Source organism: Girardinichthys multiradiatus, chromosome 20, assembly GCF_021462225.1.
Source record: "Girardinichthys multiradiatus isolate DD_20200921_A chromosome 20, DD_fGirMul_XY1, whole genome shotgun sequence".
Taxonomy (NCBI): Eukaryota; Metazoa; Chordata; class Actinopteri; order Cyprinodontiformes; family Goodeidae; genus Girardinichthys; species Girardinichthys multiradiatus.
Genome location: NC_061812.1, coordinates 21,456,674 through 21,481,886, shown reverse-complemented (window position 1 = coordinate 21,481,886; position 25,213 = coordinate 21,456,674). Strand labels below are relative to the sequence as shown.

The 25,213-nt window shown below is 39.7% G+C and overlaps 2 protein-coding genes across 4 annotated transcripts; one reads left to right on the top strand and one right to left on the bottom strand.

Annotated features, from left to right (window-relative positions):
- Positions 1-35: 35 nt before the first annotated feature.
- On the bottom strand, positions 36-12,526 carry LOC124857423. Of its 2 annotated transcripts, none has more exons than XM_047348675.1 (6): positions 12,371-12,526; positions 11,904-12,080; positions 10,486-10,642; positions 1,276-1,433; positions 819-1,047; positions 36-726 (listed from the first exon to the last, which is right to left on the bottom strand). In XM_047348675.1, exons 2-6 carry the CDS (start codon positions 12,063-12,065, stop codon positions 524-526), a joined length of 909 nt encoding a protein of 302 aa, XP_047204631.1. In that variant the 5' UTR covers positions 12,066-12,080; positions 12,371-12,526; the 3' UTR covers positions 36-523. The 2 variants fall into 2 exon arrangements, with proteins under 2 accessions (XP_047204631.1, XP_047204632.1); XM_047348676.1 differs by having other exon boundaries at positions 12,376-12,400.
- A 274-nt stretch (positions 12,527-12,800) lies between these two features.
- Positions 12,801-22,460, top strand: rrp9 (ribosomal RNA processing 9, U3 small nucleolar RNA binding protein). 2 transcript variants are annotated; one of them, XM_047346488.1, is made up of 15 exons: positions 12,801-13,029; positions 13,128-13,222; positions 15,219-15,331; positions 15,419-15,486; positions 15,653-15,694; positions 15,809-15,935; positions 16,021-16,145; positions 16,243-16,335; positions 16,449-16,549; positions 16,641-16,775; positions 17,453-17,515; positions 17,644-17,801; positions 18,909-18,988; positions 21,556-21,629; positions 21,944-22,460. In XM_047346488.1, the coding sequence occupies exons 1-15, from the start codon at positions 12,946-12,948 to the stop codon at positions 22,044-22,046; spliced, it is 1,461 nt and encodes a 486-aa protein (XP_047202444.1). In that variant the 5' UTR covers positions 12,801-12,945; the 3' UTR covers positions 22,047-22,460. The 2 variants fall into 2 exon arrangements, with proteins under 2 accessions (XP_047202444.1, XP_047202445.1); XM_047346489.1 differs by having other exon boundaries at positions 12,802-13,029; positions 17,644-17,789.
- The last annotated feature ends 2,753 nt before the right edge of the window (positions 22,461-25,213 follow it).

Here is a 25,213-nt window from a genome sequence, read left to right as displayed (position 1 = left end):
ACATCTGTTGACTGACAAAAAGACAGTGCACAACAAAGAGAACATACTAAACTTTATTCTACTGATATATTTATAAGTTACGGTACCTGAAAATAACATGATAAACAGATTATTCGGAAGAATAAGAGATTAATTAAATCACAGTCTGAATCTGTGAACAAAAAACTTAAAAATACAACATCTCTTTTTAACAGGTCACAAACAGTAACAGATTGAAAACTACCTGTGCGTACACATACAAAGTACACTGGATTGAGAGATTAAATTCTATTCTTTTTCTACGCTACCACCACTTAGATAAAATCACCTCAACAGAGACATTTGTGTTTAGGAAAGCTGGGTATACACGTGACATTTTATAGTATTATCAAATTTTCAGCCAACCAATAGGCAACAATAAGCTGTCTAAAGCTCTACAAAGATCTGAAATAATAAACAGCTCATTATGGGAGAAGGTTTCACTTGGTTAAAAAAAAGGGAACACTTTGAGATCAGACAGTAATACATTGGCAGATCGGCACCGCTAGAACTCAGAGCCGTTTGCCATTGCGTCTTTTCTAGACAGAAGTGAAGCATCTTGGTAGAAGGTTTGATCAACAGCTGCTCTGTTTTCAGCTTTAACCAGCCCCAACCTCTTCTTCAGCAGCTTATCCTCGTTGTTCAGCTTTGTGCGGATGGCATATTTAATCTGGGTGATGTCGACGCCAAACCTTTCTGCAACGTGATCTGAAGAGTGAAAAAACACATTACAAAGAAATGTGCTATTGTTATGCCCCAAAGAGCGATGTTTCAGTTTCTGTTAGTGCTCTTAATCTTACCCATTAGGTTTTTTAAAATATCACGTGGGAGAGGAGGCTTGTGGCTGTCCTCTCCTGTAAAGTTGTTCTTCCGGCCCTGCAGACAGTGTGTGGCCAACGTGTCTCTGTCGAAAATTATCATCAGCAGAGCTCCGACATATTTCTTATAGTCAGAAATGTCTGCGACACGATCATAAAGGTCCTTTGGCACTTTTACATTTTCAGCAAGATACACAAAGTTAATGTCATCCTGAAAACAACCAAAAAAACAAAATCACAGAAAATTCAATTGATCACACTCATGGTTATTTCAGACAAAACCTTTCTTTCATCAAAACGGTAAACCTAAGCAAAGTAATATCCTAATACAAGTGCAATCAGGTTCACCCAATGTAATATTAAAGCAAAAACTGAACAATCTACCTTTGACTGTTGTGTTGTCAAAACACTTGAGTTAACAGGTCATTTTGATACTGACCTCTGGGATATTGTGCACTCCAGATTCGCTTAGAAAAGGTACGGCTTCGTCCGGGTTTTGTGGTTCAACCGCTGCCTCACCTCCATGAAGAACGTGATCCAGAGTTACTCGAAGTTCATTTGCTGTGTGCCTCATTTGCATCATGAGCGTGTTCATCTCTACAAATGATGTTAAATCAACACAAATACGTTTGTAAAACACATTTTATATAACTTGATAACTTTTTTTTTTTTTTTACCGTGTCCTGTCCAGCAAAGTAGTGCTCAGAATTGCCAAGAAATTACCCAACAGATTTACTTTCACAAGCGGAGTATTGTGAATATGAATCTGAGAATATTATTTAATATTTAATATTAATATTTTAATATTAATATTTTAATATTTTACCAAATAATATTCCGGTCTGTTAAGGATTGTCCTGTGAATACCAGCCCCATTAAGGCAATGGTATTAGGACAAAATAGAAAGGTGTGAGACGAGATCTGGCATTATTGAACAGCATAAACTCTGCACACATATGGAATGAATTCACACAATTTCTTAAAATACAAGAATTTATTAACAAAAATAAGTCAACTCAAAAGTCAAACATATTTCAATCAACAAACTCTTTACAATGCTAAAACAATCCAACTGAACTACCAAGCAGAATTAAAGAATAATGAAGACTAATGGGCTATGTACAATATAAACAAGTTGATTAAAGATGATTAGAAATCATGACCAAAAGAGTGATGCAACATTACCATGCAATGTTTATGTTTGAGAACCAAGGGTTATCTTGAATCTGGAAGTGAAGTTAAGTTAGTTTTGGAACTAACTTAGAAAATGATCAGCAACATTTAGACAATCCTTCACAATGCAAGATCAGATTAAATATTATTTTAATAAAATAATGTTTTAAATAATGATCTGCTGAATAAAACCAACCTCCTGGATGACTAATTCTCAACGGTGTCTAATTAACTGCCTTTATTTATTAAAATAATATTTGAAGAAATATTATTGAGTATTTTGGAAAAGAGCCAAATCTTTCTGGAGAAATGGGGCTTAATGGTGTTTACTTAGTTATCAACTCTAGCAAATGATGTTCAGGGACTATTATTCACTAGCTTGAAAATTAACAACCTTTCTGTTGACTAGCCTTAATGCTAGCACACGTGTTCTTACCGGCTGGCCGTTGGGCTAACAAAGAAGCTAGCTAAAGTGCTAAGCTAGAAAATAGCTTAGCACCAGAATCAACACATACCTTTAAAATACCAGGGTTAAAATGCATAAGCGCGGACAGCGCGTTATGAGCAATGTTCTGGTTAAAACCACCCTTTAAATAAAGTTTATCTTAGCTTTAAAACATACAAAGAACACGGAACCAGCGCGTGCCGTAGCTAGCCTACTAGCGCTAAAGATCGCCAGGTTCCACAAAACAAACTTCATAGAATGAAAACGTTCAGATTATTTCATCCTAACTGTTAATCTGCCCAAACCCAACCTCTGACCATGGTGAGTAAACGTTGTCCAAGGGCGATGAAGTTCGAATAAACGTCCACAGCGGTTGGTTTTCAGCTAACCTCTGCGTTCGCTCTGCAATAGCGTTAGCTCCGGAGGGCTGGGCGGCTGTTTGTTAATGTAACACGGTGGTGCAAGCCGTAGTCCGTCCTTGCGGCTCGGCTTGTAGAAACAGCTTCTCCACCGGGATCTCTCCTCGATACAGTTTTGCTTCTATGGGGCCTCGAAGAGAAAATGTAAGCAACTCTTACACCTTAATTTCCCCGTTCATGAATGAAAATACCGGATACACAGACAGTATTTCATTCTACTTAACTTTGCATATGATCGATGATCGTATGGCTTCCTTGGATCCAGTTGAATTTATGTCGTTTTGCCAGCAAAAGACATCAGCGCGCTTTCCTCTCCTATCCGGTTCCTATGGAAGGCCGCGTGGAAGAGAAAGATTTGTGGAAAAGTGGGGGCTTTTATTTGAGTAATGGCGCCACAGGAAGTCCACAGTTACCCCCTTTCCTGGCTGTGCTGGAAGAAAGTTAATGCACTTTATTTTGAAAAGTTCCAGGAAAGTTTGTACCGGAGTTTTAGTGTTGAAACCCATGGCTGTGGTCCCAACATCCCCCCTTTTTAGTTCCGAAGAATGGGATGAAATCCAGTCTTTGGGGCTAACAATTCGTCCTCAGCCATGTGAAAAGAGTCACTGGGTTCCTGTAGCAAGGCAGAGTTCAACAGTTCATTGTGGTTCAGAGGTTAGTGTTTGGACAGGAGTGAGGCAGGCTTGGGCAGAGACTAATACTAATAAAATGTTTAAAAAAAAAAAAATAATAAAAGTCATGTAATAATTTTCACACCATAATAATACTGCTTTTGAACCTTACTTTCTGAAGTTCAAACCATAAGAAAGAAAAAGATTAAAACAGAGTACAGGGTGTTGGAAATTATTTACCATCTTCATACCTTGTTTGATAGATTTTACAGGCTTGCCATGTCTGTTACCACCCCCCTGGTTCTGTTGCATCACTTGGGGACTTACTTTGCGCCTCTTCTTACGCCTGTTCTGAGTTTGAATGTTTAACACTCTAACTTTGCCTTTTCCTGCTCTGTCTGAACGGACACGTGTTTCCCACACAAGCTGAGCATATCTACGAGTCTCCTGCATAGAGAGATTCTCTGTTATGCAATGCATGGTCACGTCATACTGCACGCTAACGTGGAGATTGTGAAGAAACAACAACTTAAACGTGTGGTCTTCTTCAAGACCTGGAGCATAACATCCCTGAAAATAAGCTGTCTTCAAACGGTGGAAATATTCTCTGGGAGGTTCGAACTGTTTTTGCAAAACTGTCAAAGCATTAATAGTGTAAACATAGTACTCTTCTCTAAGAGCCCGGCAGAGAGCTGGATAACTGTCACTAATTTCTGGAGGAAGAGTGTTTATGAACACATGAACACTCTTAGCTGTTGTTTTCCAAATAAGTCTCAGCTTCTCACGATCAGAAGGAAAACACAAGTCCAGAAGACAATGTTCAACCTCAAACAGGTAAGCATCAATATTTGACTCCTGGCTACCTGGATCAAAAACTTCTATGTCTTTAGCAAGGGATTCAAGCTGTTTGAAACGGACACCATGCTTCCAAGGTGAGCCACGTTCATCTGAGAAGTCACCTTGGTTAAGTTCATGAAATGGTGGAAGATCATAATAAAACCTTTGGGGAAGGAAACAAGTTTTCTCATGATTTAAATGAGAGCTTTGTAATGAATGGACTCGTGCAAGTGGTGGGGGGTCAGGTTGGATTGAGTCACCTGAGAACCATGTGCTTCTCTCCTGGTCCCTAGGGGTCGACACAGAGTCAGAAAGGAGAGGGGTGCCGATCAGGCTGGAAGGGTGCTCCTCCCACTGAATCGGGCCATTTGTGCACGCTGAGTCCGTTGTTGCAGTTGTTCACTGCAATGGAATTTGGCAGGAAACCACTGGAGACCATCTGACTTCCAACATTTCTGTTAAGGTCTGTGGAAGAAAGTTGGACACTTTGGCTAAATTTAGGAGGGGAAGACTCTGACCTAGGTGCTGGATGCCTGGTGTCTGAGTCTGCCCCCTGCTGTGGCTGCTGCAGCTGCTGTGAGTGAAAATGCAAATTGGGTACCTGAGAGGTGGGGGTCTGTCCCCCCTTTTGGGATGAAGCTTCCTTGAGCTCATCTGCCTTCAGGTCCACTAACTTTGCTTCAGCTTTCTTGGTCCTCTCCTCAGCTTTTGAGAGCTCAAGCTTTGCAGCATTCTCTCTTTAAAGAGTCATCTGATGGTCAGCCTGTAACTGAGAATATCTTTTAGCTTCCAGTTGTGATTTTCGCTGATACAACAAGGTAAGCCTACCAACAACATCTGAAATCAGAATCTCTCTAGTTGGATTTCCAATTAGGTCAAGTAATTCTTGAATCTTTTTATCACATGCAGCAAGGTCAAACTGATTTAAAACATCCCGCTCATCTGGAGACAAACGGATGAGATCAGCAACCACCACCTTCTGCATCTCCACGTCTGCTGAATTCATAATGGAGTGTGATTCCATCATTCTGGCAGACACTACAAAACAACAACAAAGTTATGAGAATGTTGCTAAAAGCAACAACATCTAACAAATGTATGTCCAGATATATATGTATATCTGACCATACATATATTGGAAACATTTGATTGTAAAATGGGTGCACCAGTTGATCACTCAACCTGTGACTTATGACAACACTATGCTCCAAGTGTTATAATGATACTCCTTTCTCTAAGGATATTTGTGATTTTAAAGTTAATTTTTCACCTTTCTTTGGGAGAACTAGTGATTAGACACTACTCTTAACCTTTAAGGGAATTTTGTTTAAAATGCAAAGGGAAAAGAAAATTGCTACACCTCCTGAGGGTAATAATTGCAATTTGACTTTTGATTCACCCCCCTTTATGGCAGGCAGGGTGATTAGATTAAATTTGGGATTTAATCTGGCAAAAATCCTGTTCTTTCAAACCATAAAACAAACTATAAAGCTCCTAAATGGATACATGCATCAAAATTAGGTCAGATATTGAAATTAACTGCAAAGTTAATTCAGTTTCAAATTGTGGTCTTACACAAACACAGCCTCTGGATACAGACGTGCAGCAACTGTCTGGACAGTGAGGTTAACTGAAGTTAAACCAAGTCTCAAGTTATTGCTTACACAGAAGAAACCAGACTGAGACCGAACATCTAAAATGTTGCCTATGTAGTAGAGTTGATTGTTACTAGCACGGAGATATTGGAGTTATTAATTTTGACGAACGTCTAAAATTGTGAACTCCTGGAGTTGTCACGAGTTATAATGTTCTCTTAAATATAATCAGTGACATCTAATGTTAGAACTCTGATGTTTTGAGTCCTATTGTGACCAGTGACAGCTGGTTTTAAGCTAATCACTTGGTACCTCAATAATGTGCAGTTGTGGTTTTATTCACTCACATTTATGTACAGTGCAAGCTGTTCATGATAATGCCCACCCAGGGACGCCACTATATTGTAAATATGAATCTGAGAATATTATTTAATATTTAATATTAATATTTTAATATTAATATTTTAATATTTTACCAAATAATATTCCGGTCTGTTAAGGATTGTACTGTGAATACCAGCCCCATTAAGGCGATGGTATTAGGACAGAATAGAAAGGTGTGAGACGAGATCTGACATTATTGAACAGCATAAACTCTGCACACATATGGAATGAATTCACACAATTTCTTAAAATACAAGAATTTATTAACAAAAATAAGTCAACTCAAAGTCAAACATATTTCAATCAACAAACTCTTTACTATGCTAAAACAATCCAACTAAACTACCAAGCAGAATTAAAGAATAATGAAGACTAATGGGCTATGTACAATATAAACAAGTTGATTAAAGATGATTAGAAATCATGACCAAAAGAGTGATGCAACATTACCATGCAATGTTTATGTTTGAGAACCAAGGATTATCTTGGTTCCAGAATCTGGAAGTGAAGTTAAGTTAGTTTTGGAACTAACTTAGAAAATGATCAGCAACATTTAGACAACCCTTCACAATGCAAGATCAGGTAAAATATTATTTTAATAAAATAATGTTTTAAATAATGATCTGCTGAATAAAACCAACCTCCTGGATGACTAATTCTCAATGGTGTCTAATTAACTGCCTTTATTTATTAAAATAATATTTGAAGAAATATTATTGAGTATTTTGGAAAAGAGCCAAATCTTTCTGGAGAAATGGGGCTTAATGGTGTTTACTTAGTTATCAACTCTAGCAAATGATGTTCAGGGACTATTATTCACTAGCTTGAAAACTAACAACCTTTCTGTTGACTAGCCTTAATGCTAGCACACGTGTTCTTACCAGCTGGCCGTTGGGCTAACAAAGAAGCTAGCTAAAGTGCTAAGCTAGAAAATAGCTTAGCACCAGAATCAACACATACCTTTAAAATACCAGGGTTAAAATGCATAAGCGCGGACGGCACGTTATGAGCAACGTTCTGGTTAAAACCACCCTTTAAATAAAGTTTATCTTAGCTTTAAAACATACAAAGAACACGGAACCAGCGCGTGCCGTAGCTAGCCTACTAGCGCTAAAGATCGCCAGGTTCCACAAAACAAACTTCATAGAATGAAAACGTTCAGAATATTTCATCCTAACTGTTAATCTGCCCAAACCCAACCTCTGACCATGGTGAGTAAACGTTGTCCAAGGGCGATGAAGTTCGAATAAACGTCCACAGTAAACAAGCGGTTGGTTTTCAGCTAACCTCTGCGTTCGCTCTGCAATAGCGTTAGCTCCGGAGGGCTGGGCGGCTGTTTGTTACCGTAACACGGTGGTGCAAGCCGTAGTCCGTCCTTGCGGCTCGGCTTGTAGAAACAGCTTCTCCACCGGGATCTCTCCTCGATACAGTTTTGCTTCTGTGGGGCCTCGAAGAGAAAATGTAAGCAACTCTTACACCTTAATTTCCCCGTTCATGAATGAAAATACCGGATACACAGACAGTATTTCATTCTACTTAACTTTGCATATGATCGATGATCGTATGGCTTCCTTGGATCCAGTTGAATTGATGTCTTTTTGCCAGCAAAAGACATCAGCGCGCTTTCCTCTCCTATCCGGTTCCTATGGAAGGCCGCGTGGAAGAGAAAGATTTGTGGAAAGGTGGGGGCTTTTATTTGGGTAATGGCGCCACAGGAAGTCCACAGTTACCCCCTTTCCTGGCTGTGCTGGAAGAAGGTTAATGCACTTTATTTTGAAAAGTTCCAGGAAAGTATGTACCGGAGTTTTAGTGTTGAAACCCATGGCTGGGGTCCCAACAGGAGCATCACAACTAATGCTTTAAAGCTCTGCTTGATATTTATAAAATAAACTTTATTATAAACTTATTTGGGAATATTTCAATTGTTACGGACACAGAGACTGAAATGAAAAGGAAAAATGAAGCTCGAAAAAGAGAGAGATGGGGCAAAAGAGCACAAGAACCCCAGGAGAACCACCGCTGGGGCAACCCCCCCAAAGAAGAGCAGTGGAGAGTCCCAGGGGAACCAACCAGCAGCGACAGTGCAAAAGCCAAAGGGAGCCGCAACGACAAGCCCACAGGCTCCGCCGGCAGCCGTCCACGCCCGAGCAGATCCAACCATGGACCCAGAGATCCAAGAACCCGGGACACACCACCCCCTAAGCAGAGGCCCGACAGAGCCCAGGGAGCCAGGCCCCGGCAACCAGCCACCGGGAGTGAGCCAGCACACACCAAAGCACCTGCCCCGGACACCGAGAACCACAAGTACACCAGCGGGCAGAGACTCCAACCACCGGCAGGTAGTGTGGCGGGTAGGAAATAGGCCCCCATAATATGGGGGGCCCTAAGCTGATCCAGGAGAGGGAGCAGTCCAAGACCCAACCTGTCACAAAAAAACAGGCACACACAGTCACAATCACCCACTCCAACCCTCATGCATACACATAAAATCACTCGCACCCAACGTAAAGACAAACAACAATGGACGTCATACACTCACTCACACTCCCCATGCATACTCTATACTCCCAGATCCAGGTGCCGGTACCCCCTAGGGGCAACCAGCCCCCGGAAACAAGGAGGTGGTCCCCTTCCCTCCCGGGGCAGAGACAGGCAGACAGCGCCGGCACCGCCCAGACCCGGGTGACCCCGGCCCGGCCCCCGCCCCCCCATCCAGTCCCCAACAACCCCCATCCACCTCCGGAGAGGGGGCTATGTACACAAGAGGGGTCCACATGGCCGCCAACCGGAGCCGCCCCAGGACGGAGCAGAAACGACCCCCCAATGAGCTCCGATCGCAACCCCATGAGTCTCCCACCCCCAGTGAACCCCAATCTGAACCTCCCCACAGGGCCATCCCCAACAAGGACACCGATATCGAAAACATGCCCCCGAACCCAAACGCCATGAATCCCCTCCCCCACAGGGGCACACCCCCACAGGTGAACTCCATAGTCGAGAAGCCGATGAAGCCACACCCACACAGCACAAGCTCCACACACAGCCCCGCTCTAAGCACCCCCGCCGCACCCCGCTCCCCAACCACACAGCACGCCGCAACAGCAAGGCAAGGGCCCCGCACAACGCCACCCCCGCCCACTGGCGCAACAGGGCAGACCCCACCGAGCACCGCACCCACAACAGGACTCCCGACCCAGCACCATGACAGGACAAACTCACACACCAAGAGGTCCCCGGCCAGCAGCAGGCACCCAGAGCCAGTGTCCCCCACCATGCCCCCCTCAGCCACAAAAAAACACAATATCACTGCCACTGCAACGACCGCCCGGGGAGAAACACTATCCAGCTCCGCTCCACCATCGCTGCCCAGCCGATCCAAACGCCGGTGACCCCACACCCTAGAAGTGGACACAGCCCCTCCATCCCACAGGCTGTAGCCCCTCCACGCCATCCCCCAGCCCACCGCCCCGATCCCCCCTCGGACACGACAGCCAGCAGAGCGGCACACCGCCAAGCCCGCCCAACCCCCCCAGACAGCGCCAGCAGCCCCAGCCCAAAAGCAGGATCCCCAAACAGAAGGAGAAATTACACCATAAATATTCTGAATTTATTTAGAATTTGTTCTTGATGAACATATGGGTCTTTAAAGCTGTTTTTATACCCTCTTCCAGTTACAGGATTCCTTCAATGATAGTATGAAATGTCACCTGATTATAACATAAGTGAAATATATTACAAAATGCAATCCAAACTAATAGTATACAATACTTTCAGTTTCCTTCATAATTAGTAATAACTCACAGGTCATCTAGGATTTGACTAAATCAACTTCTGTAAAAGCCTCTTAGAATCCATTTAAGGTTATCTGAACAGAAGTGTGGCTCCCACAGCTCCCAACAAAAGACATAAAATGTCTTTACATTACCTCTGCAATTAATTATTTTGAGGAACATTTTGAATATTTTTTCCTGATACTGTTTTAACTGTCAGGTTTAAAGCGGATTTGTGTATAATCATAAATGGAAAATCATTTTTTTGACCAAACGAATGTGCAAAAATAGGACATGGGAGATGACATCAAGAGTAACTACAGATCTGCCTTAAGTCAAATAAAACCTTAATGTGCACACGACAGGAAGTGCTTTCAGATTACTGCTTAATTGCTCTGTGTATGTTTCCACCAACCTTTGAGTTCCCTCAGCTCTCTCTCGGCCAAAATCCTGCATCTGCGCTCGTATTTGAGTTGCGACTGCAGCTGCTCTATTTTCATAAGGAGGCTGATGGTGTCGGTTCTGATGCCTTGGCTTGCAAGATGTTCTTCATCAAAGTCAAATGTTTCAGGCTGCCAAAAGAGAAGAAAAGAAATAGTGAATAAATTCCAAAGAGCATGCAAAAGTCGTTCTGCTTCCGGGTAGGCAAGGGCTTGTTTCTGGTACCAACAAAGAGAGGTTTTAAACAGGTCCATATTTAATACAACTATTATTTACCATCATACAACTTAAAGTCCTTTCAATGAGATCCCACAGAAAGCACCAGAGTAACAGAAATTTTCTCCAGCTATTTGGAGGTAAGAAAATCTCAGTGCTTCCCCTCCCCCATCTGTTGCTGCTCACTGCTAATGAGCTGCCTAAAAGAAGACTCCTACAGTTTAACTTTGCTTAGAAGAAAGACAAAATTGGCTGTTTACTTAAATTTGCACACGTGTAGTACGACCATAACATGTAAAACCTTTTTAAAGCAAAACAGTTTTCATTTAGTGCTGAGATCATTTCCTATAGTGTTTTTTGTAGATTGTGGCAGCTGCGTTGTTGGTATCTTTTTTTTTCCCCAAACATATTTTTCAGAATTGCTTTAATGTAATTGTTGCAGGATGCAGAAGGAGAAATTACAAAAGCAAAGCAAGGTTTTAACCATCCATACTTTCTTGATTTTCTATTTCTTTTCTTGTCAGAAGATGCAACTCTGGAGATTTGCAGGTATGGAGATAAGACTAACAGCGCTGCCTCTCCCCACCAGTTACTTCCACTGAAAGAATGGGCCCACTATTTCTTTATTTATACAACAACACATTTTGGCTGTTTGGGAAGATTTCCAGTCCTGAAAACCATGGCCATGGCAAGAAAATTACAGGAGCACCACCCATCACTTTCATTGAACTAATTCTGTTTTAAAACTACAGCAGCCAGGCTACCAGATGTGGTTTGGGATAAAATCACTCTTTTGTCAATTTTCACCATTCATTTTCTATCATTAACCAAACCATTTTGTAACCCATGTAACAATTTTGTTAACCATTACACATCGGTTTACTTTTATTTATAGTTGATTATTTTCATGAACTGTGGAGATACAACAGACTGTAAGTAGTTTATAGAAAATTACTTCAATTCATTGGTTGTTAAAGCGATACGAAACGTCCTGCTGCAGACAGATCCGTTTTGTGTCCGACTTTTTCAAAACTACAAGGTACGATATACACCACCCAGTCCAGATTTTAGTCGGGTTTCAAATCGAAACAATATGTTTGACAAAACCATATGTTAAAATAACAATTGTTGCTTTTCAATATGTGGACAGGTTAAATTCAGTTCAGTACTGTTCACCTCGTTGGCGGGAAGAGGCGAGGGGCTGGACTCTTCTGCCATCCTGTATTTGTCCTCCACTGACCCATCACTAAACTCCTGAACATGTAAAGGGCTGCCGACCTTTATCATCTTCACTTGCGGTTGTGTTGGACTTGATCCAGAGCTTCTCTTTGGAGGCATTTCCTTAAAGTAAATCTGGACATATAGAAACATATTTCAAGTTATGCTTTTCTGCACAGACAGGTGGTCAGACAAACTTTTTTTCCATCATCCAGCGATCGTTCTTTGTTTTTATATAAAATTATTTAATGGCAGACAAGATGGAGAGGTTTTTTTGTTTAGATCGCTCCCATTGCCCACTGCCTCCTCCTCCTCAACCCCTCCTACTAAAGCAGCTGGATGCACCGAAGAATACTAAAAGAAAACTGTCCATCAACGTGTTGTTAAATCAAGCTTTAATGTTAGACATTGCATATGAGTCTCACCTGACCGTTCAGATAGCCTTCAGGGAGAGCCCCTAAAATACAGACCGAGGACAAAGACAGCGGAGTAACTTAAAATACTGCGTAGTAGAGGAAGTAGTAGTACTACTCCAGTATTACAGTATAAGGGTCCTGATGTGGTCGCTTCAATTTTTGAACATTCGCTCAGAAGATTTTCACTCGCATATGCGTGAAATATCAAGAGTATGTTTACGCTTAAAATTGCGTGGAAATTGTGTGTTTAGGACAGATGTGTTTTAAAATCCGTATTTTTTCGCAAATACCTGTGGAACATTGCTGTAAACACGTAGTTCCCGAGGGAAGAATTTGGAATCCGTACAATTTCCTGTTCCACCCTCTTTCAATTATTAAACCAATGACAAATCGCTATTCCATGAAAAGGTGGGGCATTTGAAAAGTGACAAGGCTGTGAGCCAATCAGCGTTCGTTCTTCAAGCCGGGCATTGACCAGCACATTGGTTGCGATCTATACATGTGGATTTCATGTTGCTGCTAAGAGAAAGTTGAAGAGCGATAAAATACTAGTTTATTCTCTAACGTTTTTGTCATATGTCGCCATGTCTTCATCATTTTTCATAAAGACGAAAGGGAACCCTAAAACAACTAAGAAAGGCAAAGAAACAGCAGCGGTAAAGCGGAAGGTAAGTGGAGTAAACTTTTAGCAATACAGCTAAATCATGTTAGCAACTGTGCGTGTTTATGCGCTAATTTATTAATTTTTTTTTATCTTTTGCTGCAGGCTGATGGAGACTCTGGTGGGCAGGGCAAAATACGAGCAAAGAAACCCAGCAAAAAATACAGCGAAGAGATTTCCAGTGAATCTGAGGCGGAGAGGTAAGAGAAGGTGTTTTTTTTTAAGTTAAACACTTCATCTTGCTGTGGAAATTAGTCTGGGGCTTTTCAATCAACACTGCTTACGAATTCTCTTTAAATCCTAAATTGGTGACCTGTTAGGACTTCAGCCTGGACTTTCTAATGATGTTTCTTTTTGTGGGGTTGACGGGAACAACCCTAGAACTTGATCTTAGAAATTGCAGCTGTTGCATTTTAATTGATATACATTTTATATAAAAAATAAATGGATATGTTTGCAAAAGTTGTGTGTCAAAACAAATATTGTAATCTGAAAGGGCAATGACGCACGTGTTAAATAATACTAATGTTATATGTGTACATTCAAAATTAAGACAGTTATTGCAAAGCAGAAATTCTGGAGTATTTATGTTCATCAACATTCACTGAAACCTGGGAAAAGTCGTGACACAAAATAAAAAAAAAAGACATATTGCATTGAAACTTGTAACAAAGGATCTTTGATAAATGTTATGTCTTTTTAGTAATTAGGATGATTAGCACTTAATTAACTTGCAACAGTCCCATTATTCAACCAAAAAGTCATGTTCACCATTAGAGAATGTTCTGCTTTGAAACATTAGAGCCACATTCTGAAATTAACCTAAAAATGATTGCAAATGTTTGATAGAATCTGGACGTTGCACATGCTAGCTGTTTTTCTGAATATGTGGATTCTAAATATTAAGGTTGCAAGAAATTAGGAAAACATGCAATATGTGGTAATGTTGGTGAATGTTACGATAACGACATGATTTGTGATAAACATTTAAAAGATGTTCATCTTTTGCTGCTTTGGGTTAATAAAAAAGCTCCAGATAATAAGTCTAACCAACTACTGAAAAAAATAAAATGATTTCTATCTCAAGTTTTTATTCAAAAACTTGCTTCTAGCCAATGTCTCCTATAGTTTAAAATATTAAAGCAGACATTGAAACATGTTTCCTTTTGGCTATGAAAAAAACTTAGTGTAGTTTGTGTCACTAAGTATGTTACTGGTATAGATCGCCTAAATGCATGCTACCTAACAAATTAGTTGATAATTTATTGAAGTCTCAGCCATTCTTGCACACAGTTACATTCTAATGACAATAAATGCGATATCTTGTGCTGCCCTATTTCACAATTGAAGGGTTTACGTGGCAGAATCTGTTGACACAACAACTATTTGTTTTGCACTTAATAAATGTGGCCCTCAGGTAAAAGTAGTGAAAGGAAAGCCTAGAGAAGCCATTTTTAAACGGAAAACATGGATGATGATGTTCAAGTCTGATGACCCCAAAATTTAACTTTTTGGCATACATGTGAACACTATGTGGGGGAAATGATGCTGCACATCCACCTGAAGACACTGTGAAACACCATGGTGGCAGTATTAAACTGTGGAGATTATTTTATTCAGCAGCAACAGGAAAGCTGGTTAGAGCTGAAGGAAGATGGATGGAGCTAATTATAGGGCAAGGCTGGAAAAAAACAAAACAAAAACAATTAGGGGCTGTGAAAGACTCGATACTGGGACAGAGGTTCACCTTCCAGCAGGACAACAATTCTAAACATACAGCCAGACCTACATAAATATCAAAACATGTTTATGTGTTTGAATGGCCAAGTCAAAGTCCAGGCCTAAATCCATCCGTGGCAAGACTTGGAATCCATTATAGAAACTCTCCCTCTAATCAAACTGAAGAAGAACTGGCATAAAAATGTTAGTGGCCAGATGTGAAAAACTGATGGCAACATTCCTTAAAAGACTAATCCAATGAAAGGCTCTTCTTCCACTTCACAATTATGTAATTATTTGGATTGGTCTAATACACAAAACCTCCAAAGTTACATTAAATTTGTGGCTGTAATATGAAAAATTGCGAGGTACATTCTGAAAACCTGACCATCTAATAAGGGTCAATAAACTCATAAGAAGTCAAAATTCCTACTTAAAAACTATGATTCAAGATGTGTGTACATGTTCGTTTTGCAGTCCTGCAGTGTCCAAGAAGAGGCAGGCCAGTGAGGAGATTGAGTTTGAGGAAACTCCACAGGAGAAGAAGCTCAGATTAGCTAAATTTTACCTTGAACAACTAAAAGAAGAAGGTAGGCTTGTGTACAGTCTTACAGTCAGTAACACGTAGCTTTACAATGTTTAATGTACAGTTTTAACAGATGATTTGTTCTTAATAGAGGAAAAGAAAGCTGAAGATGAGGCATTTGAGACAGATCTGATAGCTGGACGACTTCAAGAAGAAGTGGTAAGAAGTGTCTTCTCTTTGTGTAGATTAGGAATTGATGCAGATCCGAGAGTCATTTTATGCAACATTAACCCCTTCCTTCTTTTTACATGAAAATATGTGGGGACTCTCGCTTCTCGGGATTTTGTGAAGTCTGTTACACTGACCTTTTCTCATCACATTTCAGCTTGAACAGAAAGGAAAGCTCCAGCGTCCTATTGCCAAAGACGTAAGTGTGAAAATGTTCTTTCCCTGAATTCCTCCACATATTTAGGATCCATCAGAGAAAGTATTTTTTTAAATAAAATATTTAGTTTTCTTCTTTTTTTTTATTTTTTATTAGCTCATACCACCAGATACTTCTGAGATCAGGGTGTTAAGAGGTCACAAACTTCCGATTACGTGTCTGGTCATTACTCCTGATGACAGATGCATTTTTTCCGCTGCCAAAGACTGCTCCATCATTAAATGTGAGTATTCGGTTATAATTTTAACTACAGTGAGGTAAACAGGGGTGTAAATCTGTTAATGAATCCTACTAAATGATGCTTTCAGGGGATATTGAAAGTGGGAAGAAACTCCATACAATACATGGTGGGAGAAAAGGTACAGAGGATCGCCATGTGGGACATACAGCTCACATCCTGTGTATGACCATATCATCAGATGGGAAATACCTGGTGAGGTATTTTTTGTGTGTTTGTTTTCTAGTGATTCCTGCTTTTCTTAAGAAATCTTGTATATAATGCTAATGTTGACATCTTCAAACATCTTTAGGGCACAGGAGACATGAACAAACTGATAATGATTTGGGAAGCAGAAACGTGTAAACATCTTTATAAATTTACAGGACACAAAGGTCCGGTGTCGGTACGTTCTCCTTCTGTTATCCTGTGCTTGATACAGCTTCTACCTTTTTCAAATTTTGCAGACAGGTTTAATTTGAAGTTACAACAATGAATATCTTTCTGTTTGGTCCTCAGGGTCTTTCATTCAGGAAAGGAACTCATGATCTGTACAGCGCCTCTCATGACCGCTCAATCAAGGTGTGGAACGTAGACGAGAACGCATACGTGGAAACTCTGTAAGTCACTCAGCAGAAGACAGGTTATCCTTTTTCAGAACTTTTTTTGCCTCTTAAGTTTGAGTAAAATTGTGTTTGTGAATGTTTGCAGCTTCGGCCACCAGGACGCAATCACTGGACTGGACAGTCTGAGCCGTGAACGCTGTGTCACTGCGGGTGGGCGAGACGGCACTGTGAGAGTGTGGAAGATAGCCGAGGAGTCTCAGCTGGTCTTCCACGGACACGAGTGGGTTTCTATAGATCTCTTTTTCTTCATGTCTTTCTGTAATGCACAAACTAGTTGAACTGCATTAACGTGTAATGATATACACAGGTGGAGTGTTGCCAGGTTTTGAAGGAAATTGCCTAAACTTAAATCTGTTGTCATAGTGCAATTATTAGGAAATTTACTTGACTTCTGTCTCACCTCTGTTGCTCTTCAAATATAACATAGTTTAGTCAAGGACAGAGGAGGAATACTACTAATGCAACTGTAAATCACACTAAAACTCACCAAAAGTCCAGTTTTAATTTTAATTATTGTGCAAAAGCTGCAGAGTAAGACATCCTGTTCCTACCCTGATAGCAGAAATTGCCCAGAACAGAGGGAGAGTAAAAGTGTTATACTTCGTGAGAACAGAAACATTTGGTGATCATCAATGTTCTGGTTTCAGACTGAAACTGGAAAACCACCTGAGAGCTAAAATGATTTGAATCATGTTTTACATTTTTGGGTTAAATAGGAGGAATTTTACAAACTCAGTTATGATACTTTTATTAAAAATTCACAATGCAAAAAGATACTCTCTGTAACCATGCACATACAGGACTGCATATAACTTTACATTTTGTAGTTTTTTTGGTTGTATCTATGAAAGACACACTGAAATGACACATTATCGTCTCCATCTGTTTGTCCTTTAGAGGTTCGATCGACTGCGTCCAGCTTATAAATGAGGAGCACATGATAACAGGAGCAGATGATGGGTTAGAGATTTCATTTTCACATTCATGGTCACTCGCTTTATCCGTTCCACCTCCCCATTATGTTGGTGTTACACCAGAATAATTTATTTCTCTTTCATGCCCTCTTTTCATTTTCTCAACAACCTCAGCTCAGTGTCTCTTTGGAGTGTCAACAAGAAGAAGCCTCTCGGCACAGTGAAGCGGGCTCACGGCTGCCATGGCGATTCGGGGCTGGAGCAGCCTCATTGGGTGGCCTCGGTGGCCGCACTTCAAAACTCGGATACTGTAGCCTCAGGTGCCTCTGGCTGTGAGAGTCCTTCACAAGCTTTTTAATAACTCAACTCTATGCTTTCACTGCACCCCAGCTGTCCTCCACAAACTGAGATTCATTTAATGTATAAACCTGCGAAAAACCATTAGGCCACACAATCAAATTGTGCGGGGTTTTATAATATATTTGAACATACGGATATTTAGTATTGATTTTGATCATACTGAAATAATCAGGTGATATAAGTTAAGAAAAACTGAAGAAAACACCTTGTAAATTTTGTGTAAAATGCACATTCTGGTGAGTAATAATTATCATGAAGGAGAGTCGCCCAGTTTAAACCCCAAACATTTAACTTGGTCTTATGAGTTTAAGAGATGTAAAGAGGTCCTCAACTGCACAAAAAATAGTCTGCAACTCAACCACATTCAAATTAAATGCCAGCATGCCCAGGTCGAAGCAAGGTCACCCTGATAGCAGACCGCATCAGTCAAATGTCCACCCGACCTACAGCAGGCTTTTACTACTGTTTATTAATATGAAAGTGCATGTCTCAACAATCAGTAAGGGACTGCACAAGTTTAGGTTTCATAGGAGGTTTGCAATGAAGAGACCTGACTCTAGTTTGCCAGAAAGAATGTGTACAAAGACCAGGACCTTGGGAATAATGTTCTTTGGACATATGAGTCTAAAACATTATTGACAATTATTTGGACACCAGAATGGAGGACATGTTTGGTATAACCCAAAATGCAGCATTCCAGTAAAAAAAAAAAAAACTCATACTATGTTATCTGTGAAGCATTAAGGTGGAACTGTCATGGTTTGGAGATGCTTTGCCGCAGCAGGACCCGGCCCGCTATAGAATCCGAAGGTGCTTGAAGAAAATCAAAGACCCAGTAAGAGACCATCTGTAAAAGCAATGAAGTCCGGAGTGGGATAAACTTCTCCGAGCCTGTCGTCAGAGACTGGTAGATGGCTACGAGACGCATTTCAATGAACTTATTTCTATCAGGGAGGTTAAGACTAGCTATTGAGGGGTTTATTTATTGGGGTCTCCAAAGTTTCACATCACTTCTAGTAGTGTGATTGGTTCTACTGGATGGGTGTGCTTTATAACCTAACCGTTGTTCTTCTGTGCAGGTTCTCACAACTCACAGGTGAATGTGTGGAAATGTGGCCAGAACTACCGTGGACTGGAGCTTCTGTTTAGTGTGCCAGTGGTATGATCTGTTATAATACTTTTGTCATGTCGTAAATGTAAACATGTTACTTTTGGCCTGACTAAGACTCTGAACTGCTTGCTGAATTCTCGCCCTTTGTGTCAATTTGACTATATAAAATATTTTTCTATAACCGTATAGAAGAATACGGTTATAGAGTTCATTTATATAGTGCCGATTCACTAAAATGTCATCTCAAGGCTCTTCACAAATTAGTTTCAGTTTACACAACGAAATATAAAATATTTAATGTCTATATGATTGTCAGTTCAATTCAATCATATAGACATATTCAACTTTGGGTGCATACATGTTCTGTAAGCTAATGTGGTTATTTGAATCTGGTAAACAAGATATATCAGCAGGGGTCACCCAGAATTTGATCAGGAGTTCAAATGTGTCATATTTCAATATTTTAACAGAAGTCAACTGGCCTAAATGAGGCTGAAATAAATAGAAATCTGGAGCAATATAAAATCTTCAGAAAATATTATAGGATATGTAAGTTGCTAGTAGAGAAAACTGAACTTGACTGCATTGTTGAAGAACTAGGTTTAAAATGTAATGCATGCAATTGACTTTGAGTCTCTATATGATTGGATTGAATTGACTATATATTTGTGTTTATACACTTTTTGCAAAGTGCCTTAAGACAGCATTCTTTGTGAATTGATGTCATATAATTGAACTGTAGCTCTTTTCACCAACATCTACCGGTACATCCCAAAAAATCTGAATATTGCATAAAAGTGCAATAGTTTTTGTCAGTCATTTCAGATAGTGAAACGGTTCTTTTATAGAGATTCATTCCACATAGAGTAAAATGCTTTTATTTCTTACAACTTTGATGATTATGGCTTTCAGGTAAAGAAAACCCAAAATTCATTGTATCAGAAAATTAGAATATCACTTTAGACCAATCAAAAAGTTATGTTTTAAGTACAAATGTTAGGCTTATGCCCATTTTATGCACTCAATACTTGGTTGGACCTCGTCTTGCATGAATTACTGCATCAATGCACCGTGGCATAGAGGTGATCAGCTTGTGGCACTGCGTTTGGGTCATCTTCCTTGTTGGGTCTGGTGTCTGTCATCTTCCTCCTGACAAAAGCCTATAGATTCTCTATGGGTTTAGGTCAGGGGAGTTTGCTGGCCAGTCAAGAACAGAAACAACATGGTTATTGAATTGGTTTTTGGTACCTCTAGCAGTGTGGGCTGGTGCCAGGTCCTGCTGGAAAATAAAATCAGCATCTCCCTACAGCTTGTCAGCAGAGGGAAGCATGAAGTGCTCTAGAATTTCCTGGTAGATTACTGCATTGACTGTGGACTTCAGAAACACAGTGGAACACCAGCAGATGACATGGCACCCCAAATCATCACTGACTTTGGAGACTTCCCTCTGGACTTCAAGCAACATGGATTCTATGTTTCTCCACTCTTCCTCAAAACTCTGGGACTTCAATTTCCAAATGAAATGCAGAATTTACTTTCATCTGAAAACGGGACTTTGGACCACTGAGCAACGGCCCATTTCCTTTTCGCTCAGGTAAGACACTTCTGAAATTGTCTCTGGTGGCTTGACACAAGGTATGCGACATTTGTAGCCCATGTCTAGTATTCATTGGTGTGTGGTGGCTCTTAATGCACCGACTCCAACCTCAGTCCCTCCTTGTGAAGCTGCCCCAAATTCTTGAGTGGATTTTGCTTGATAATCCTCTCAAGGCAGCGGTTCTGCCTGTTGGTGGTACACCTTTTGCTACCACACTTCTTCCTTCCACTCAATTTTCTGTTAATATGCTTGGATACAGCACTCTATGAACAACCAGCATCTTCAGCAATGACCTTTTGTGGCTTATCCTCCTTGTGAAGGGTGTCAGTGATTGTCCTCTGTACATCTGTCAAGTCAGCAGTCATCCCCATGATTGTGTAACCTACGACCCAGAATGAGAGACCATTTAAAGGCTCAGGAAACCTTTGCAGGAGTTTTGAGTTAATTAGCTGATTTGGTTGTGACACCATGTGTTTACAATAATTAAGTTTTTCAAAATATTCTTATTTTCTGAGACACAGAATTTTGTGTTGTTTTTTTTTTTTTTTTTTTTACCTATAAGCCATAATTATTAAAATTACAAGAAACAAAGGCTTGGAATACATCACTCTATCTGTAATGATTATATATAATGTATGAGTTTCACTTTCTGATATGACTGGCAGAAAATATTGCAGTTTTATGCAATATTCACATTTTTTGGCATGTACCTGTAGTAGTCTTCTCAAAACCAATTGGACCCCCAAAACATATGGAAGTCAGAAGGAGCACTGGAGATGGGCAAAGCTTGAGGCAAGAGTTCATTTCTCTGAAGAATACACACACAAGATGGCTTTGAGCACCTTATTTTATAGAAGAAGCCCTAACATGCACTGTGTTGTAATTATAAACTTGGTTTTCTTCTCTTTTTACTAAATGTTTAGATCACCGTTGGCATGACTAAAAATACAAATTCCAGCTTTTAATCACTTATAACTCACTCATTTTTTCTGTCCTCCTTCCCTTTTCCATGTTTTAGTCCGGTTTCATCAACAGTCTGAAGTTTTCAAGCTCCGGGCAGTTCTTGGTGGCCGGAGTTGGACAGGAGCACAGGTACCAAACTAATGTTCATGTTGCCATAGAAAAATCTGCCTGCAACGCTTGAATAAATTCCAGGGGTATGTTTAGTTAGTGCATATCCTCTAGATGGCAGTGTTGAACCACTGTTGCAAAAACAAACCGCACCAAACTCATTTAGACTTAAAAATAGTTATTTTTACTACAGAAAACAAGAGGAGAAACATTTAAATTAACTTAAAACCTGATAACTATAATAGCAATATGCACTCTAAATGTTTCATGTCTTCAATAGTTTTGTAAATAATAACATCTTGTACATTGTGCATGCATTTGTGTTTTGTGTACAGATTGGGACGATGGTGGAGATTGAAAGAAGCCAAAAATGGAATCTATATCATTCCTCTGAAAAGAAAACCATCTAATGCAGAAGAAGCAAAACAGACAAAATAATGAACTTTTTTGTAAATTAAATGTTTAAGACTGACTGTAAATTCCTTTGTTTTCTTTATTTTTTTAAGCAGTTTGAAAACCTGAAGGGTGGTTATTTAGCCACTGATTAAACGTTCCCCCGTGGTTGCTGTTTTTATAGAATTGCAGCTTCCACTTCTGTGAAAGAACCACAGCTTTGTGGATACATTTGACTGCAGCTGGATGGATAAAAGGTGTGAGGAGGCTGCATGGTAGGAGTTAAACCAAGACCCACTCTTTGTCCATCCACAGTAACTGCCTTTCTGCAGGTTATTCAGAGAGTAAAGTATGAACAAGGTCTCAACTTCCCAGAAGATTCTTTGTTGATAGTGAACCTTTTTAAGTTCTTGATGTAATTTTGTTAAGGCAAATAAATTAAACTTCTGACACTGAAAATGACTAATTTCTTTAACTTGAGATATTTCAAGCAGTTAATGGTTAATAGTCCAAACAAAAATATTTTTAATTCAAATGTTTTCAGTTTCTTTTTGTCAATACTGGTTTTCTAGCAAGTTTGCACAGCAAAAATATCGCTGTCATTTTACGTGTTGATTATGCATTTTCTCCACTATGCAAGTTTTATTAGGGGGGTATAACATGAGTTTCTGCACCTGCAGATGTGCACATTGGTGGGGGTTTATGTACCAGTCATGCCCCTTAAAGATGAGCTGCAATTTGATTTTGTAAATTTAAGTTCTGGAGATGAACCAGACATGAAGCCGGAACAGGCTTCAGTTTAGACAAATGCTGTTTCCAGTTACCAAATCAGGGTTGTTTCATGATTTCAAAAAGTCTTTAATCAACTAAACTTAGTGTGTGTTCAAAATAATATCAATGCAATATTGCTAATCAGATTAATCAATGTTTTCTATTGAACCTATATTTCTAGATGGCAAATTTATGATTTACTGGTACATGTTTTAGGTTAATATGAAATAGACACAGCTGTCAGAACATGTTCAGTTAGTGAAGTCATTTATTTTTTGAGAAACAAAAGTCAAAAAGGGGCTCTAAATTTCAGGAGGAATTCAGTTGTCCATGCTGGTTACAGTGCATTCCTCTGTGAAAATCTGTTTTAAAACAAAGTGCAGGAAATGATTTCAAACGCTTTAAATTGCAAACCAAAACCAGAAGTATGCAGGAAAACTGAAAGAGTACAATTTAAATGGCTGAGAGAATAGCTAAAATGGCAGAAATTCAGCCAGTGATCAGCTCCAGAGTGATCAAAGATGATCTATCAATCAATATTAATTCATATAGTACTGTTACCCACAATAGAGTGAAGAAAGTGCTTTACAGGTAAAAACAAAAAACAATGTCGCAGTTAGGACAGATAAAGCAATAAAAGCAAAAAAAGTGACCTAATGCTTTGAGCTCCCCAGTATTAAATGTCAATGAAAAAAGATACGTTTTTGAAAATGATGCTTCAGCTGAAAAAGCTCGGTCTCCTTTAGCAACCAGCTGAGTTCTTGGAATGACTAAAAGCATTTAGTTTTTGGACATTAGCGTCCTAACAAGGACTGTTTATCTAAAATTTCAGTGAGGTAAGATGGTGACAGACCATTAAAAGCTTTTAAAACCAAAATTCTTAAAAAGTATTCTAGAAGAAGCAGGCAGCCAGTGTAGAGAAGGTAAAACGGGTGGTGTGCTCAGGTCGTCTTTTGCCAGTTGGCAAGCACGCAGCAGCATTTTGGACAAGATTAAGACAACGGAGAAAACTATGGCTGATCCCACAGTGGAGGGAGTTGCAGTAGCCCAGTCTATTGGTAATAAAAGCATAAATGACACTTTCATGGGGCATTCAGAGGAGGATGGGACTTATTTTTGTTAATCAGCCTAAAATGATAAAACCTAGACTGGACTATGGCACTGACCTGCTTAACAAATTTGAGATCAGTGTCAACGACGGCAACCAAATGAGTCAAGAGCACCAATAGCACCGTTACATCCTGTCAGCAGGTCAGGTTTACCAGTGACTGAGGAATCACCTTGATCTTGTTTTCATTCTCAACTGACTGTCAGCTTTTAGTGGTAGATCAATCTAGATGTCTGCAAAACAGTAAAATGAAAATGTATATTTTTTTAAGAATGGACAGAAGCAAGTACAAAGAGAAGAGACAATTGCCTTTAAAGTACTGTAACATGGAAGTGGCTTATATTAAATCAAATATTGGCCAAGAGCCTACATAAAATCTTACTTATGAAAAAAAAACATCCTGAAGAGGCTACAATCTGCCAAAGAGCACATTGACTGGCGTAAGAGAAATGGTTCAAGATTTTATGGCCTAATGAAGGCAAGATTCGTTTGGGGTCTAGGTGCTGTAAAATGCTGAATACACGCCACACTGTGAAGCATGGTGGCTTGAGCATCATTGTATGAGAATGTTTCTCATACTATGATGCATACCAGAAATCATGGTCCAGCTTGAAAACATCGACGAACCAGAAGAGGAGTTGTTGCCTTATAGATGGGCCGCTGAAAGTGGCAGTTTCAACAATGCAACAACCCCAAACACCAGTAAGTGAGCAGAATTTTGGTTCAAGACTAACAAAGATTATTATTAGAGAGTGGCCATCCTAATCAACAGGCCTTAATCCAATAAATACTGGATGTAAAATCAATTATGCTTTTTCTAAGACAAAACAAAGAAATGCAGTGGCGACATGAACTGGAAAACCTCTTTACAAAGAAGTTCCCAAAAACAGTGGTTGTACAACTTGTAAAAACAATGTCCTCAAGCCTTTTTTTTAGTTTTTGCAGTAAAATTTTGAGGCTGTAAGGAAAAATCCTTTTCTTTAACAGTATAAAAATAATTTTGCATCACTTTCTAAGTGGTAACAAATTTGGTTGATGTTTTAATAATCTCAGTGCTTTGGGTGTTTGCAAAGAATAGCTGTTATAAGAATTTTTAGCTTTTCAACTACAAGGTCTAATGCAGGGCAACACACTGCTTGTACAAAGAAATGTATTGTCATATTGGCATTCAGTCCTTTTTGGTGACCTCGCAAAATGCTTGCTGGTGAAATTAAATCAATAGCAAAGAGGTCATGTTACTGGATCTACTACCAGTTTCTCTGCCATGGGAGAGGAGTACAGTGGCTTGTAAAAGTATTCATACCCCCTTTCCATATATTGTCACATTACAACC